The sequence below is a fragment of the Schistocerca serialis genome, chromosome 4 (genome assembly GCF_023864345.2).
Source record: "Schistocerca serialis cubense isolate TAMUIC-IGC-003099 chromosome 4, iqSchSeri2.2, whole genome shotgun sequence".
Taxonomy (NCBI): domain Eukaryota; kingdom Metazoa; phylum Arthropoda; class Insecta; order Orthoptera; family Acrididae; genus Schistocerca; species Schistocerca serialis.
The window spans coordinates 286,514,029-286,528,720 of record NC_064641.1 but is presented as its reverse complement, the minus strand read 5'-3'; the positions used below and the strand labels follow the sequence as shown (position 1 = coordinate 286,528,720).

At 39.6% G+C, this 14,692-nt stretch overlaps 1 protein-coding gene across 1 annotated transcript in view; it reads right to left on the bottom strand.

The window, feature by feature from the left end:
* LOC126473885 (uncharacterized protein C2orf42) overlaps window positions 1-14,692 on the bottom strand; it is a gene marked incomplete in the record, with an annotated part of 222,134 nt that overhangs the window by 48,130 nt on the left and 159,312 nt on the right. The window contains 1 exon segment of the mRNA XM_050101223.1: window positions 6,368-6,498. Coding sequence (XP_049957180.1) covers window positions 6,368-6,498 — 131 coding nt within the window.

Genomic DNA, 14,692 nt, shown 5'->3' with positions numbered 1-14,692 from the left:
GTTGGAAAAACAGAAATGGAAATAAAGCGAAAGTTATTAGAACCAGCCGAAATGGTAGTTTAATAGTTGAAAGGAACTGTTTGTGAACTAGAAACAGTGGATATTATAGCGGCGGTACTGCTGAAAGCGGCAAAAAAATTTTTTTGGTTATGGTTTGGAAGTGGGTTACGTATTATTGAGTATATATAGGCGGGATAAAATTGTATAGTAGATTACGGTAAAATGGAGAAGGTGAATACAAAGTGAAACTAGTGGCAAATACAGAGAGAGAAAATAAGACAACAGAAAAGATTTCGAAATGCAACAGTGACAATAACAAACGTAATTGTTGGGTTCAAATTAATGATACGGATATAATAGAGGGAAACATTCCACGTGGGAAAAATATATCTAAAAACAAAGATGATGTGACTTACCAAACGAAAGTGCTGCAGGTCAATAGACATACAAAGTAAAACAAATATGCACACAAAATTCAAGCTCTCGCAACCAACAGTTGCTTCATCAGGAAAGAGGGAAGGAGAGGGAAATACAAAAGGATGTGGGTTTTAAGGGATAGGGTAAGGAGTCATTCCAATCCCGGGAGTGGAAAGACTTACCTTAGGAGGAAAAAAGGACAGGTATACACTCACACACACACACCCATATCCAACCGCACATACACAGACACAAGCAGACATTTGTAAAGGCAAAGAGTTTCGGCAGAGATGTCAGTCGAGGCAGAAGTACAGAGGCAAAGATGTTGTTGAAAGACAGGTGAGGTATGAGCCGCGGCAACTTGAAATTAGCGGAGGTTGAGGCCTGGCGGATAACGAGAAGCGAGGATATACTGAAGGGCAAGTTCCCATCTCCGGAGTTCTGACAGGTTGATGTTAGTGGGAAGTGTCCAGATAACCCGGACGGTGTAACACTGTGCCAAGATGTGCTGGCCGTGCACCAAGGCATGTTTAGCCACAGGGTGATCCTCATTACCAACAAACACTGTCTGCCTGTGTCCATTCATGTGAATGGACTGTTTGTTGCTGGTCATTCCCACATAGAAAGCTTCACAGTGTAGGCAGGTCAGTTGGTAAATCACGTGGGTGCTTTCACACACGGCTCTGCCTTTGATTGTGTACACCTTTCGGGTTACAGGACTGGAGTAGGTGGTGGTGGGAGGGTGCATGGGACAGGTTTTACACCGGGGGCGGTTACAAGGGCAGGAGCCATAGGGTAGGGAAGGTGGTTTGGGGATTTCATAGGGATGAACTGAGAGGTTGCGAAGGTTAGGTGGATGACGGAAAGACACTCTTGGTGGAGTGGGGGGGATTTCATTAAGGATGGATCTCATTTCAGGGCAGGATTTGAGGAAGTTGTATCCCTGCTGGAGAGCCACATTCAGAGTCTGATCCAGTCCTGGAAAGTATCCTGTCACAAGTGGGGCAAGTTTGTGGTTCTTCTGTGGGAGGTTCTCGGCTTGAGGGGATGAGGAAGTGGCTCTGGTTATTTGCTTCTGTACCAGGTCGGGAGGGTAGGATGCGAAAGTTGTTTTCAGATTGTTGGTGTAATGTTTCAGGGATTCCGGACTGGAGCAGATTCATTTGCCACGAAGACCTAGGCTGTAGGGAAGGGACCGTTTGATGTGGAATGGGTGGCAGCTGTCATAATGGAGGTACTGTTGCTTGTTGGTGGGTTTGATGTGGACGGATGTGTGAAGCTGGCCATTGGACAGACGGAGGTCAATGTCAAGGAAAGTGGCATGGGATTTGGAGTAGGATCAGGTGAATCTGCTGCAACCAAAGGAGTTGAGGTTGGAGAGGAAGTTCTGCAGTTCTTCTTCACTGTGAGTCCAGATCATGAAGATGTCATCAATGAATCTATACCAAACTTTGGGTTGGCAGCCCTGGGTAACCAAGAAAGCTTCCTCTAAGCGATCCATGAATAGGTTGGCGTACGAGGGGGCCATCCTGGTACCCATGGCTGTTCCCTTTAATTGTTGGTATGTCTGGCCTTCAAAAATGAAGAAGTTGTGGGCCAGGATGAAGCTGGCTAAGGTAATGAGGAATGTACTATCTTCCTATGTTGAATTTGCTCATATTTTTGTTTTCATGTTTTAATTTAATATGATTTAGTAAGTCCTGCAATGGTCTTTCTGGCACCATTGAAGCATTTGCCTTAAACAGTCTAGGAAAACTATGGGCAATCTATATGGGATAGCTGGATGAGAATTTGATTCCCTTTCCTTTTGAATGAGATCCTAGTGCCTTAATCACTCTGGCATCTCACTAACGTTATTTACACAATACTTTGGGAATAGACTAATTAGGTTTTATATCCTGTCAATGATGAAGTAATTAAGAGACACAATGCAATTTCCAACTGGAAAAGCAAGGGATAGGAAAATAGTCAAAGCCCTCTCAAAGAAACGATTCCAATATACGTAATGTGAGACAAGTATGCTAAACACCAAACCACGTTGATCAGTTCAAGGTTTCAGAATGGAGTGAAATGAGACAGTGATTCATCCTCTCTGCTCCTACAGTTTTCCTCTTGACGGTGAGCAACAATCTCCACCAGATGAAGCCATTCATGTATATGCAAGGGTTTCCTCAGTTCTTTACTTAAGATACATAATGTTTACACTACTGCATAGTGTGACATGCTGCTAAATGGTCAGAAGGCTAAAGTCTTGGCTTTTGCATGCATATATTTTCTTTCCACATGGCGTTCCATTGCATATGCCTGTACTAAATATTTTAACAGGTTTAGTTGTTTTTTCCTTTTGTTCTTCCTTGCACACTATAAAAATGTTTACTACAGACATTTCAAGCAGCCAGAAAAATAGTTTTCATCACAGGTGCAGTGACTTTCTGACAATGCCACACGCAGCTCTGCCCAAAACACCCATTCTTTTTGTATATGTTGTGATTACTGTAGGTGTTTCAGTCGTTACATGTCCACACCATTTCCTCTGCTACACCTGTTCCTGGATAACACTGCATCATGTGCTTAACATCAGTATCTGTACCTCATCCTGCCATGCTTGCATCTGTACTACCATATATATGTGAACAATCTATGCAGTTGAATAACCCTTGCATCCCAATTTTAAGGAAAAATACTGGCTTTAATTTGTATTTTATTTGTAAAAAAATATTCTAACGTAATGGTCCTATTCCTCATCCCTAGCAAAAGAATCACTGTTGTCATCACCATCTTGCCATACATCGTTGTCCTTGGTTCTGTCCAGTGAGTTCATGATACCACATTTTTTGAAGAATTTATCGACTAGTGGTTGTAGAATTAGATCCCATGCACTTTTCACCTACTGACAAATCTAGAACACTTTGTGCCAACTTGTGGTTTTCATCAGCTATCCATTGCACATGTTGCTGTTTAAATACAGCTTTGAATGGTTGATCTACACACTCATCTATTGGTTGCAGGTCAGAAGTTAGGCCTCCAGCAATAATGACCAAGCCAGTTTTCCTTGCACTTCCTCAGCTGTGTGTCCACGGAAGCTGTGCAGGAGCAATATGTTACTTAAATTCAGTAGTGCACCAGGCTGATATTGCCAAACATGCATAATCCAGTCAACCACAAGATCATTGTCCATCCACCATTTCAGATTTGCTCGCACTAATATGCCTTTCAGTGATGTTTTTGGAATAGCTTTCCTTTTTAAATATCACGTACGGTGATAGTTTTTGTCCATCGCCAGTTACACACACCACTCCACACCTTTGCTTCTCATTGTCACCAGTTCATATCGCGATGCTGGATTCCCCTTTCCTGTTCACGGTGTTGTCAACCATCATCTCAAAAAGGACTGGCATTTACTCTTGTTACCAATTTGGGGTAATATATAGGAATGTCTTTGGTGGAAATTTGTCATGTAGCAATGAAAATGCATTACCTTTTGCTCGTAATCTCCTGGAAGCCATAGAGTACTGGTAGTTTTCCTTCAGAAGCCCAATCCATTTCGACTGAAAGATCTTAACCCTTTAACTGCTCTGGACGTGTTAACGTGCGTGCTTTGCACCTGTCCCTGTGTGCTCTGAAAGTGTTTATGCATAGACATGTTCAGAGTACCAGACAGAGGGACCGGTGGCGCGCGTAAACACGTTCAGAGCACACAGGGACAGGTACAAAGGCACATGCGTTAACGCGTCCAGAGCAGTTAAAGGGTTAATAGCCAGCCCATGCTAGCTTTGAAACTGGTGATGCTTAGTTCTTTGGTTAAAGCCAATGCGATGAGTTGGCACATTTCACAAGTTATCATTCATCCATACTGTCACTTCTCGTCTACATAATCATAGGGTCTTTTTTCGAGATCTGAGTACTTCACTTTCTGGCTCCGAAATACCCAGTGATTACCATTCGTTTCTTGAAGCCACTTTTTGTTTTTCCACCAGTACTGAATACAAACCTCACTCACATGATGAGTGATAAGAACTTGCCACCATACTTAGCAATTTTGTATGTGGTTAATACTTAAATTCTAACATGTTACTGATGCGTTACAGACTGAGGTCACAATAATGTTACACTACAACATGATCTATTGTTGTAGGCAGAGCTGTACCAACGTTATTAAAATCAATCTGCATAACCCAGTTTTTTGTCCTGAAATTGGAGAAAAAATATGCATGGATTATTCGCGTTATAAGGTATATCATTTTCAAGGATACCATGTGCATAATTTTATTTCACTATTGTTTTATTTCATATCTTCTCTGGTATGCCAGCCCTACTTCTTTGTACAGTTCTTATCAAGCAGATCCTTTTCTTCTGCAATTCCTCTTCCAAAACGATACTTGTGTAAAAACAATCCGTGCATGTATGGAAACATATGCCATAATAATTCTGCAACATTTCTTCAAACATATGGTGTATGATTTGTGTCATGAATGGAAACTCTGGTTTTTGTGATTGAACATTTGGAAGATGATGTGTTGTATGAAAAGTACTGTGCTAATCATTTAAAGTGAGATCAGAAGGCAGCGTAATATCTTTCAACAATTTTCTGTTCAAGTATAGCACAAAATTTTGTTCTTTGGTCACATGACTGTCAGTATCTAATGGCAGGTTCATATACAATATTCAAAGGCTGTGTATGGTTCTAGGACATGAAAAGAGATGAGTAATCCAGTTAAAAATTCGAAAAGTACTATTTCACAATGGACTTTGGATTTATAGCCATTTTGAGAACCAGTCCCAGAAATGTATTCAGTTCCTTTATAATCATGTTTCATCTGTCAATATACACAGAATATTTCTTTAATAAACAATCAGCAAACTTTTATGAAGCATATCAGTTGATTTGTTTTGTCATTTTCTGCAGAAATTGCCATAAAAGCAAATGTGAAAACCGCAATGGTGTTTTCTATTATGGGGTACTCATTAATGTGAGTGTTATTTCTTTGAACAGTAAATTTTGACGCTGTAATGATATTCTCACTGCCACATATTTTTTTCGAACCACCTGTACCCTGTTAGTCATAATTTTCTTCATTGCTTTTACAACTCAAGTCATGGTTTACCATTATCACTTATTCCAATGTTAATTTCTTCACTCCGGATCACTTATTCATAGGTTGACTCATTACTTGCACTTTTTCTGTCATTATGGAGTCTGCCCTGATGGATGGGTGATCTCAAAACACTGCCACATAGTAATAAAATTACTCTCTCTCTGCCTGTGTGTGTGTGTGTGTGTGTGTCACATAGCGGTATTACTGAAAACAGTGGTGAAAGAAAGGTCCATAAGGTGACTCAACACCCCTGAGGTGCCCGTTTCATGTAACAAAGATTTTAGCTGCGTAAGTTACAGGGTGAAACAGAATGGGCCATATGACTGGAAAATCATGATGTGTTACTGGGTGGGATGGTAGTAAGTTCCTATGGGACCAAACTGCTGAGGTCATCGGTCCCTAGGCTTACACACTACTTAATCTAACTTAAACTAACTTATGCTAATGACAACACCGACACCCATGCCCGAGGGAGGACTCGAACCACCAACAGGGGAAGCCGTACGAACCATGGCAAGGCGCATCAGACAGCACGGCTACCCTGTGCAGCACTGGGTGGGATGTATATGATCACAAAGGGTTAAAACACAGGAGTCACATTGAGGAGCAGTTCAGTTCAAATCTAGGTAGTGATGTTTTGTGATTTTTGAAAGTTGTTTAAGGTAGATGTTGGAATAGTTCCTTTGATAAAACAACAGCTGCTTCATTTAGTGACATGTTGATCGAACACTGAACTCCTAACCTTCCTTCTTTTTCTTTTGAAAGTTAAGGAATTAGGAAATTGGGCTTGTTATTTACTTGTAGCCCTAGTAACAAATAGTTGTTAACAAAATTTATTTATGAAAAATACTTGCCTGTGGTATATGAAAAACAAGTGGATCTGGTCTTCCATCAAATTGGAAATGCATTGTTTGATTTATCCTTTCTGTCACTGATGCCAACCATTGAGTGAATGAGAAGCTTGTTGTTGTTTCATCAATATGATCTGTAACACAACAAGAGCCCCAACAAAATGATAACAAAATCAACACGTTCAAATTTGTCTTTCATGACTAACTAGTTCTTCAAAGACATTATTCAGTCAATGATTTGCTATTTTATGTCAGCATTTTATATCTTGTCCTGTAGCCTGGCCTAAAGTGCAGTTAGGACACAAAATATCAATTCATTAGATGACTCACCTGGTAATTCTGTGTGCCTTTCGTGGGCGTCAGTTTACCAAATGAGTTGTCTTAAAATATCTCACAGCTTCTACCTGCCTGCTTTTCACATGCAGTTCCTAAACTCAAATCATTACTCATTTCTGAGACTTCCTGAAACAAATTGCGCCTGGGCACCAGTAAACCAGGCCTATCACCAGTATACAAACAAGCAACAGTATAGTAATACTGTAGAAAGTCTTGCATACAGCTAAGTGCAACTGAAGATGTCCTCAATGAAAAAAAATATGTATTCATCAAATCAAGGGCACCTGTACAATAGTTTGTAGTGTGGCTGAGGGTGGGGGGATGGAGGGGAGTCAGGGCTAGACCAAGAGGTATGGAGTATTTTTAATACTTGGGAAGACGAATGGCAACTTGTAAGTAGACATAAAGCAGTTCCAGTTGTGACCCTATTCAAATTCTGTGTAATACAAACTTCTAAATAAAATTCTTGAAAGAAAAACACATGACTACCCTAAGAAGTGGGGTCTGGAGGGCTATGCATGCAAGCATGCACACACACGCACACACACACACACACACACACACACACACACACACACACACACACACACACACACCATTAAATTTGGCTTCAGAAGATATGTAAAAGACATCCTAGGATGAAGGGCAATGGTGGGGATGGGAAGGTGGTACAAAGTAGTATAAGAAAACAACAAGAGAACTAGGAGGAAGGGAAAGAGAAATAGGAGTTGGAGGAAAGATAAGTGGTAGTTGGGGAAAAGAGAATTAGTAAATAGGGAGATGAACAATGGCAGAGGGGAAGAAGAACAAGGATAGAGAGGAGCAAAGAAATACCAGTGACAAGCAGGGAAAGAAGGTCAAAGGGAGAGATGAGCTGAAGACAACTGCGAGAGAGGACAAATAAGGTATGGGACACAGCAGGAGAAAAACAATGGGAGGGGGAGGGCTACTATATCAGCATAGACACAGGGATTAGCAATCACGATATCACCACAACGACAATGGTTGCTCAAGATAATAAATCCATTAACATGGATAGGAGAGTATGTTTTATGGTGGAAAGAGTACATTAGGAGTTTCTTGCATCCTGTTTAGAGAATGAATGTACATATGTACGTAATTTAGTTCTTGTACAATGAATGTAATGGAATTATGGGCAAAGTTTAAAAAGACTATAATTTGCGCTCTGGAGAAGTATGTGTCAAATAAGTGGTTTAAAGATGGAAAAACTCACCCTACTTCAGTAACAAAATTCAGAAAATGCTGAGGAGGCAGAGAATGTTACACTCTCAGTTTGACAAGGAATGTGGACATGTTAACAGGTAAATGTTATTAGACATTTCTATGTCTATAAAATGATCAAGGCACGAAGTATACAGCAACTTCCACTGTCATACTTTAGTGACATATATTGCCAAGAACCTGAGAAAATATTTGTCCAACATAAAATAACTAAGTGGGACCCAGGATGCTATCCAGTCACTCATCGACCTGTTTGGTGTTACAATATAAGACAGCAAAAGGAAGGCTAAATTTCTAAGTTTCATGTTTAAGAAATCGTTCACAAAGAAGTACCATCCAAACACACTGTTGTTTGATCATCACATACAGTCCTGTATGGAGGACATAACAACACTAGTCAACAGGCATTTTGCATCTGAGATGTGATGCATCAACTAGTATGTATTTTGGTGTGTAGAATCCGAATATACCTTTCAAAATGTTCTAGCATGCACCATTTTTTAGTTTTTAAAGGTTTTTTTATTTTTCATATTCATATTTCACTTTTTTCTGTTCTTCTGTTTTGATGTTTCATTGTTTGTTTTTGATTTGCACAGGAGAGCTAGAAGATCTACAAATCGTCAGTTGGCGTGGTAATCCAGTGCACTGAAAGAGATCCTCAATGAGTGTTTCCAGTGAAAGATAGTGCAAACCTTTTGTGTTTAAAACTTACACTAAGAAAAATGGCAACTAATAAATCACACTGCTGTCTACACCACCCCGACAACTTTTGTTATGTGTGTGGGAATGTGGGAAATTCACTCCAAAAGTCCAGAGAAAATCAATCACTGATATGGTTAAGAAGTCATATAAATCATATTTTGATTTTCCTGTTGGTGTCAAGATAAAAATTTTGCACCTCATATTGCCTGCATAACCTGTACTACAACCTTAACCTAGTGGTTGGAATGAAAATGCTGAGCCATGCCATTTGCTGCTCCGATGTTGTGGTGTGAGTCTAATGACCATTATTCAGACTGTTACTACTGTCTTACAAATATTTCAGGACATTCAAGCAAAACTAGACATAAAATAAAGTATCCAAATGTATCTTCAGTGCATTTGCCTGTGCCCCATGATGAGATGTTGCCTGTTCCTGTCGTTAACTTGAAAGCTACGGAACCAGACACCATGTCAAGTGAATCAGAAAGTATTGAGCATACAGAAGAATACTGCCCTCAATATTATGACACTTCACCTCAGCTCTTTAATCAAAAGGAATTGAACGATTTGGTTAACAATCTAAAAATTTCGAAACAGCAAGCTGAACTCCTGGGGTCGAGACTGCAACTACGGAACCTTCTACCTCTAGGGACAAAACTTTCCTGTTTCAGATCAAGAGATACTTCCTTCGCTCAGTATTTCGATATGCAGAATTCATTGTGTGTATGTAGAGATGTCAATGGTCTGATGATGCAGCTAGGTGTACAACCTAATCCACAGGAGTGGCGACTATTTATTGTCTCCAGTAAAACCAGCTTGACAGCAGTACCACTGCATAATGGCAATGCGTTTCCGTTGGTAACTTTGACTTACGCAGTAGACATAAAAGAAACTTACGAAACCACAGCTTTGCGGCTAGAGGCAATCAAATATAAGGATAATGAATGGCAGCTTTGCTGTGATTTAAAAGCTGTTGCACCCCTTACAGGTTTACGGGTTGGATTCACGAAATACTGCTGCTTTTTGTGCCTTTGGGATGGCCGTGACACCAGGAACCACTATACAGTCAAGTAATGGCCTATAAGGAAGTCATATGTTCCTGGAAACATAAATGTGAACAATAACCCATTGGTTGAGCACAATAAAATCATTTTTCCTCCCATTCACATCAAGTTGGGTCTTATCAAGAACTTTGTAAAAGCTCTGGATAAAGAAGGTGAGGCCTTCAATCACTTAAAAGAAACGTTTCCCAAATTAAGTGAGGTAAAGCTGAAAGAGGGTATATTTGTTGGACGACAAATAAGAACATTTCTGAGAGATCCAACGTTTGATACCAAACTCACAGATATCCAATTATCTGGTATGGTCTTCTTTTAAAACAATTGTGAAGGGTCTTTTTGGATAACAGAAAAGACAAAAACTATGTTACCATTGTGAATGATTTGTTATAAGAACATGGGAAGTAGAATGTCACTTAAAATTCACTTTTTACATTATCACCTTGATTTTTGCCAGAAAATTTGGGAGCCGTAAGCGATGCGCATGGTGAACGCTTTCACCAAGACATTCTTACCATGGAACACTGTTACCAAGGATTTTTCAAAAACCAAAGACGATTAAGGGTGAAAATATCTTCTGAACTAATTTGGACCTTTTATTGGCATCATGCCCATATATACATACAAAATAGTAGTGATTTCAAATGTTCTGAATGTGTATTTTTGTTTGACTTAATTGTATCAATTTTTGATATTACCATTTTTTAATTTGCTGTGTATCTAGGAAATGTGGTGTAATAGAGAAAAACCGATTTTACCAGTGTATTCAGCATCCCAAAGTTAGGTAAATCCACCCATTTACAAACCAGATGCAGAAAAAAGGTTAAATTTGTTAACTAGTGTAATAGGCATCCCTGGCACACAGAATTAACTGAAAGAGTTGAAAACAAATAAAGTTGCTGTATCCTGGTGGAGTCTCAATTCAGTTTTACAGAGAGTAATCTATAGCATTGGCCTCTTACTTAGCTTTCTTCCATTGTGAATCTCTCACTTAGCAAGAAGTTCCAAGTGACTGAAAAAATGTGCAGTTGACTCTATACATGAGAAGGATAAAAGAATGGGTCCATAAAATTACAGATGAATATCCTAAACACAAGTCTGCTGCAATAAATCCTGAGCATATTCTACATACGAATATAATAAACTTCCTTGAGGCAGAAAAGATTCTGTCTACAAATTACCAGGATTTAAAAGTATTGCTCATTAGAAACTGAGTTTGCCTTTTTCTCACATGATATCCTGTGAACCACAGATAACGGGCAACAGGCAGATTCCACAATCCTGGATCTACAGAAAGCTTTTCATATGATGCCCTGCAGTAGACAGTTAACAAAGGTCCAAGAATACAGAATAGGTTTCCAGATATGTGAGAGGATCAAAGAGTTTTTAAGTGTACATAGTCCTCAACAGAAAGTGTTCATCAGAAACCTGGGTACTGTCGGGATTGACACATAAGAGTGAACAGCAGTTTGCAACTGTTTGCTGATGATGCTGTAATATATGGGAAAGTATCACTGTTAAGTGATTTATAATGACACAGGATGATTTAGACACAATTTCTATTTGGTGTAATGAACGGCAGCTTGCTCTAAATGTAGAAAAACATAAGCCAATGCAAATGAATTGGAGGAAAAAATCATGTAATGTTTGAATACACTATTAATGGTGTTGTGATTGATACAGTCCCATTGATTGAATGTCTATGCATAATGTTGCAAACCAAATATGAAATGTAATGAGGATGTAAGGATGGTAGTAGGGAAGGTGAATGGTCAATTTTGGTTTATTAGGAGAATTTAAGGAAAGTGGTGCTCATCTATAAAGGAGACCACATATAGAAAACTTGCATGATCCATTCATGGAATCTCCACCACTCAGATTAAATGAATATCGAAGCTATTTACAGGCTTACTGTTAGATTTATTACCAACAGGTTCAGTCAACACATGAGTATTATGGAGATGATTTGTGAACTCAAATGGGAATACCCAGAGATACTATTGAGAAAGCTTAGAGATGCAGAATTTGCAGCTTACTGAAGAATGATTCAACTGCAGCAAGTGTACACTTCATGTAAGGAGTGCATAGACAAGATAAGAGAAACTGCCGGTCATATGGAGGCATATGGACACCCTCACTCTATTTGCAAGCAGAACAGGAAAGGAAGTAACTAGTAGTGGTCCAAGATACCCTCTTCCATGCACCACAGGGTGGACAGTGTAGTATGTACTTAGATGTAGAAGTGGAATAGGGGAGAGGAATAAGAGCTCAGACAGAGCTCTACAGGGCATGTGACAGCATAGCTAAGTTCACGAGGGACAGGGTAATAAGTGGTAGGAACTAGGAAATCAGTGGGAGAGAAGCAAGAAAAGACAAACAGCAACCAAGGAGAAAGAGCAAAATTTGAGATAGTAAATAAACCATGATAGGTAGTAGGACATCAAAGAAAATGTGGAAAATATACAGAGAAACTTATAAATAATTAAATGGAAAAGAAAAGGGAGATGTACGAGATCAACATGAGAAAGGAGCGGAATAGAAGAAGGAAAGGAAGACAGGAATGCTGAAACAGGCAGAAAAGTGCAAAGGGGGTAGAACAGTTGGAGAACAGGTTCTGGTGGATATGATATACATTATGTGATCAGAAGTATTCAGACACCCCCAAAAACATACATTTTTTATATTAGGTGCATTGTGCTGCCACCTACTGTGAGGTATTCCATAACAGCAGCCGCAGTAGTCATTAGACATCGTGAGAGAGCAGAATGGGGGGGCTCCGTGGAACTCACGGACTTCAAACACAGTTAGGTAATTGGGTGTCACTTGTATCATACGTCTGTACATGAGATTTCCACACTCCTAAACATCCCTAGGTCCACTGTTTCCAATTTGACAGTGAAGTGGAAACATGAAGGGGCTCGTACAGCACAAAAGTGTACAGGCCGACCTCTTCTGTTGACTGACAGAGTCAGCCGACAGCTGAAGAGGTGTTATGTGTAATAGGCAGATATCTATCCCTTCCATCACACAGGAATTCCGAACTGCATCAGGATTCACTGCAAGTAATAAGGCAGTTAGGTGGGAGGTGAGAAAACTTGGATTTCACAGTCAACTGGCTGCTTATAAGCCACACATCATGTTGGTTAATGCCAAATGATGCCTCGCTTGGTGTAAGGAGTGTAAACATTGGGTGACTGAACAGTGGAAAAAAATTGTGTGGAATGACAAATTATGGTATACAATGTGGCAATCTGATGGCAGGGTGTGGGTATGGCGAATGCCCGGTGAACTTCATCTGCCAGTGTATGTAGTGCCAACAGTAAAATTCGGACGCAGTGGTGTTATGGTGTGGTCGTGTTTTTCATGGAGAGGGCTTGTACCCCTTGTTGTTTTGCATGGCACTATCACAGCACAGGTCTCAATTGATGTTTTAAGCACCTTCTTGCTTCCCACTGTTAAAGAGTAATTTGGGGATGGCGTTTGCATCTTTCAACATGATCGAACACCTGTTCATAATGCATGGCCTGAGGCAGAGTGCTTACACGACAATAACATCCTTGTAATGGACTGGCCTGCACAGAGTCCTGACCTGAGTCCTATAGAACACCTTTGGGATGTTTTGGAATGCCTGCTTCGTGCCAGACCTCACCGAACAACATTGATACCTATCCCCAGTGCAGCACTCCACGAAGAATGGGCTGCCATTGCCCAAGAAACCTTCCAGCACCTGATTTAACATATGCCTGTGAGAGTGAAACTGTCATCTAGACTACATGTGGGCCAACACCATATTGAATTCCAGCATTACCGATTGAGGGTGCCACGAACTTGTAAGTCATTTTCAGCCAGGTGTCTGGGTCCTTTTGATCACATAGTGTAGATAATTGATATTATTATTATTATTATTATTATTATCATCATCACAAAAATGAAATTTGTCAATCACATCCAGAGGAAGATGGGCACCAGGGTACAGAAGTTGAAACTTAGTTTGAGAAACAAGAAACTTTCTGATGATAAAACCAAAAAGGGAGAAGCTGCCAGACAAAATTATTGACAAATTAGAATGGAATAACCATTATGAATAACACAGGTGATTTGTTCAGAATGACACAGAAATTATGGACTACATTCTTCCATAAACTGTCAACAAATGACAAACCCAAACATCAACTTTTCCCTCATGGCCCAGATTCATGGTGCAAGTATCACAATACTCAGTACTGAAGCACTTCATACAGCCACAAACATTCCACCCCAGCAGCAGTCATGCAAGATATAAAACCCATTTACAGAGACCTGACACATCCAGATTTATTGAAGTTTCTACATGAGCAGACTCAGAATCCAAATAAGCCTTTCAACAATCTCATAAGGACTCAGTACCAAAAAATGTTTTTGTTGGTAGGAAGACACTAAAATGGGGAGGGGGTTCTGTGATGCAGTTACTGCTTTTAATTACGACATAGGATGATTGTGCTACAATGTATGGGAATTAATCCTGAAGTAAATCGGACCGTAGAACTTCAACAGATGGGCAAGATTTGCATTCAAAGCAAAGTATGCAGCAAAAATGGCTACTGAAGTGACCAGAAGGGAGGAAAAAATACAGTAATTTTTAGTCATTTCAAACTTTATTAACTGTTTCTGAAAATCTATATTTTCAGTTACATTTTTCCCTAAATCTCAGGAACCACTAGGAGTAGAGTATTCAAATTTTCAGAGAATTGCAACATACATGCACTGAGTCTACTCAAGTAAAATAAAATATAATGTTAAGAGTAATTAAAATTATTTTAAAGAAAACAAAAAAATACAAAACTTTAACCACATATTTTTAAAAATTGTATTTCACAAACCAGTGGCTGATATGCTATGGTTTTAGTTCAGTACAGACAGAGCATAATGTGTAATGTCCTGTAAAAGTTTCATGTCCATTGTTACATTGGCTTCTAGAATACAGGGAAGCCAAGTAACAAAATTTAATATT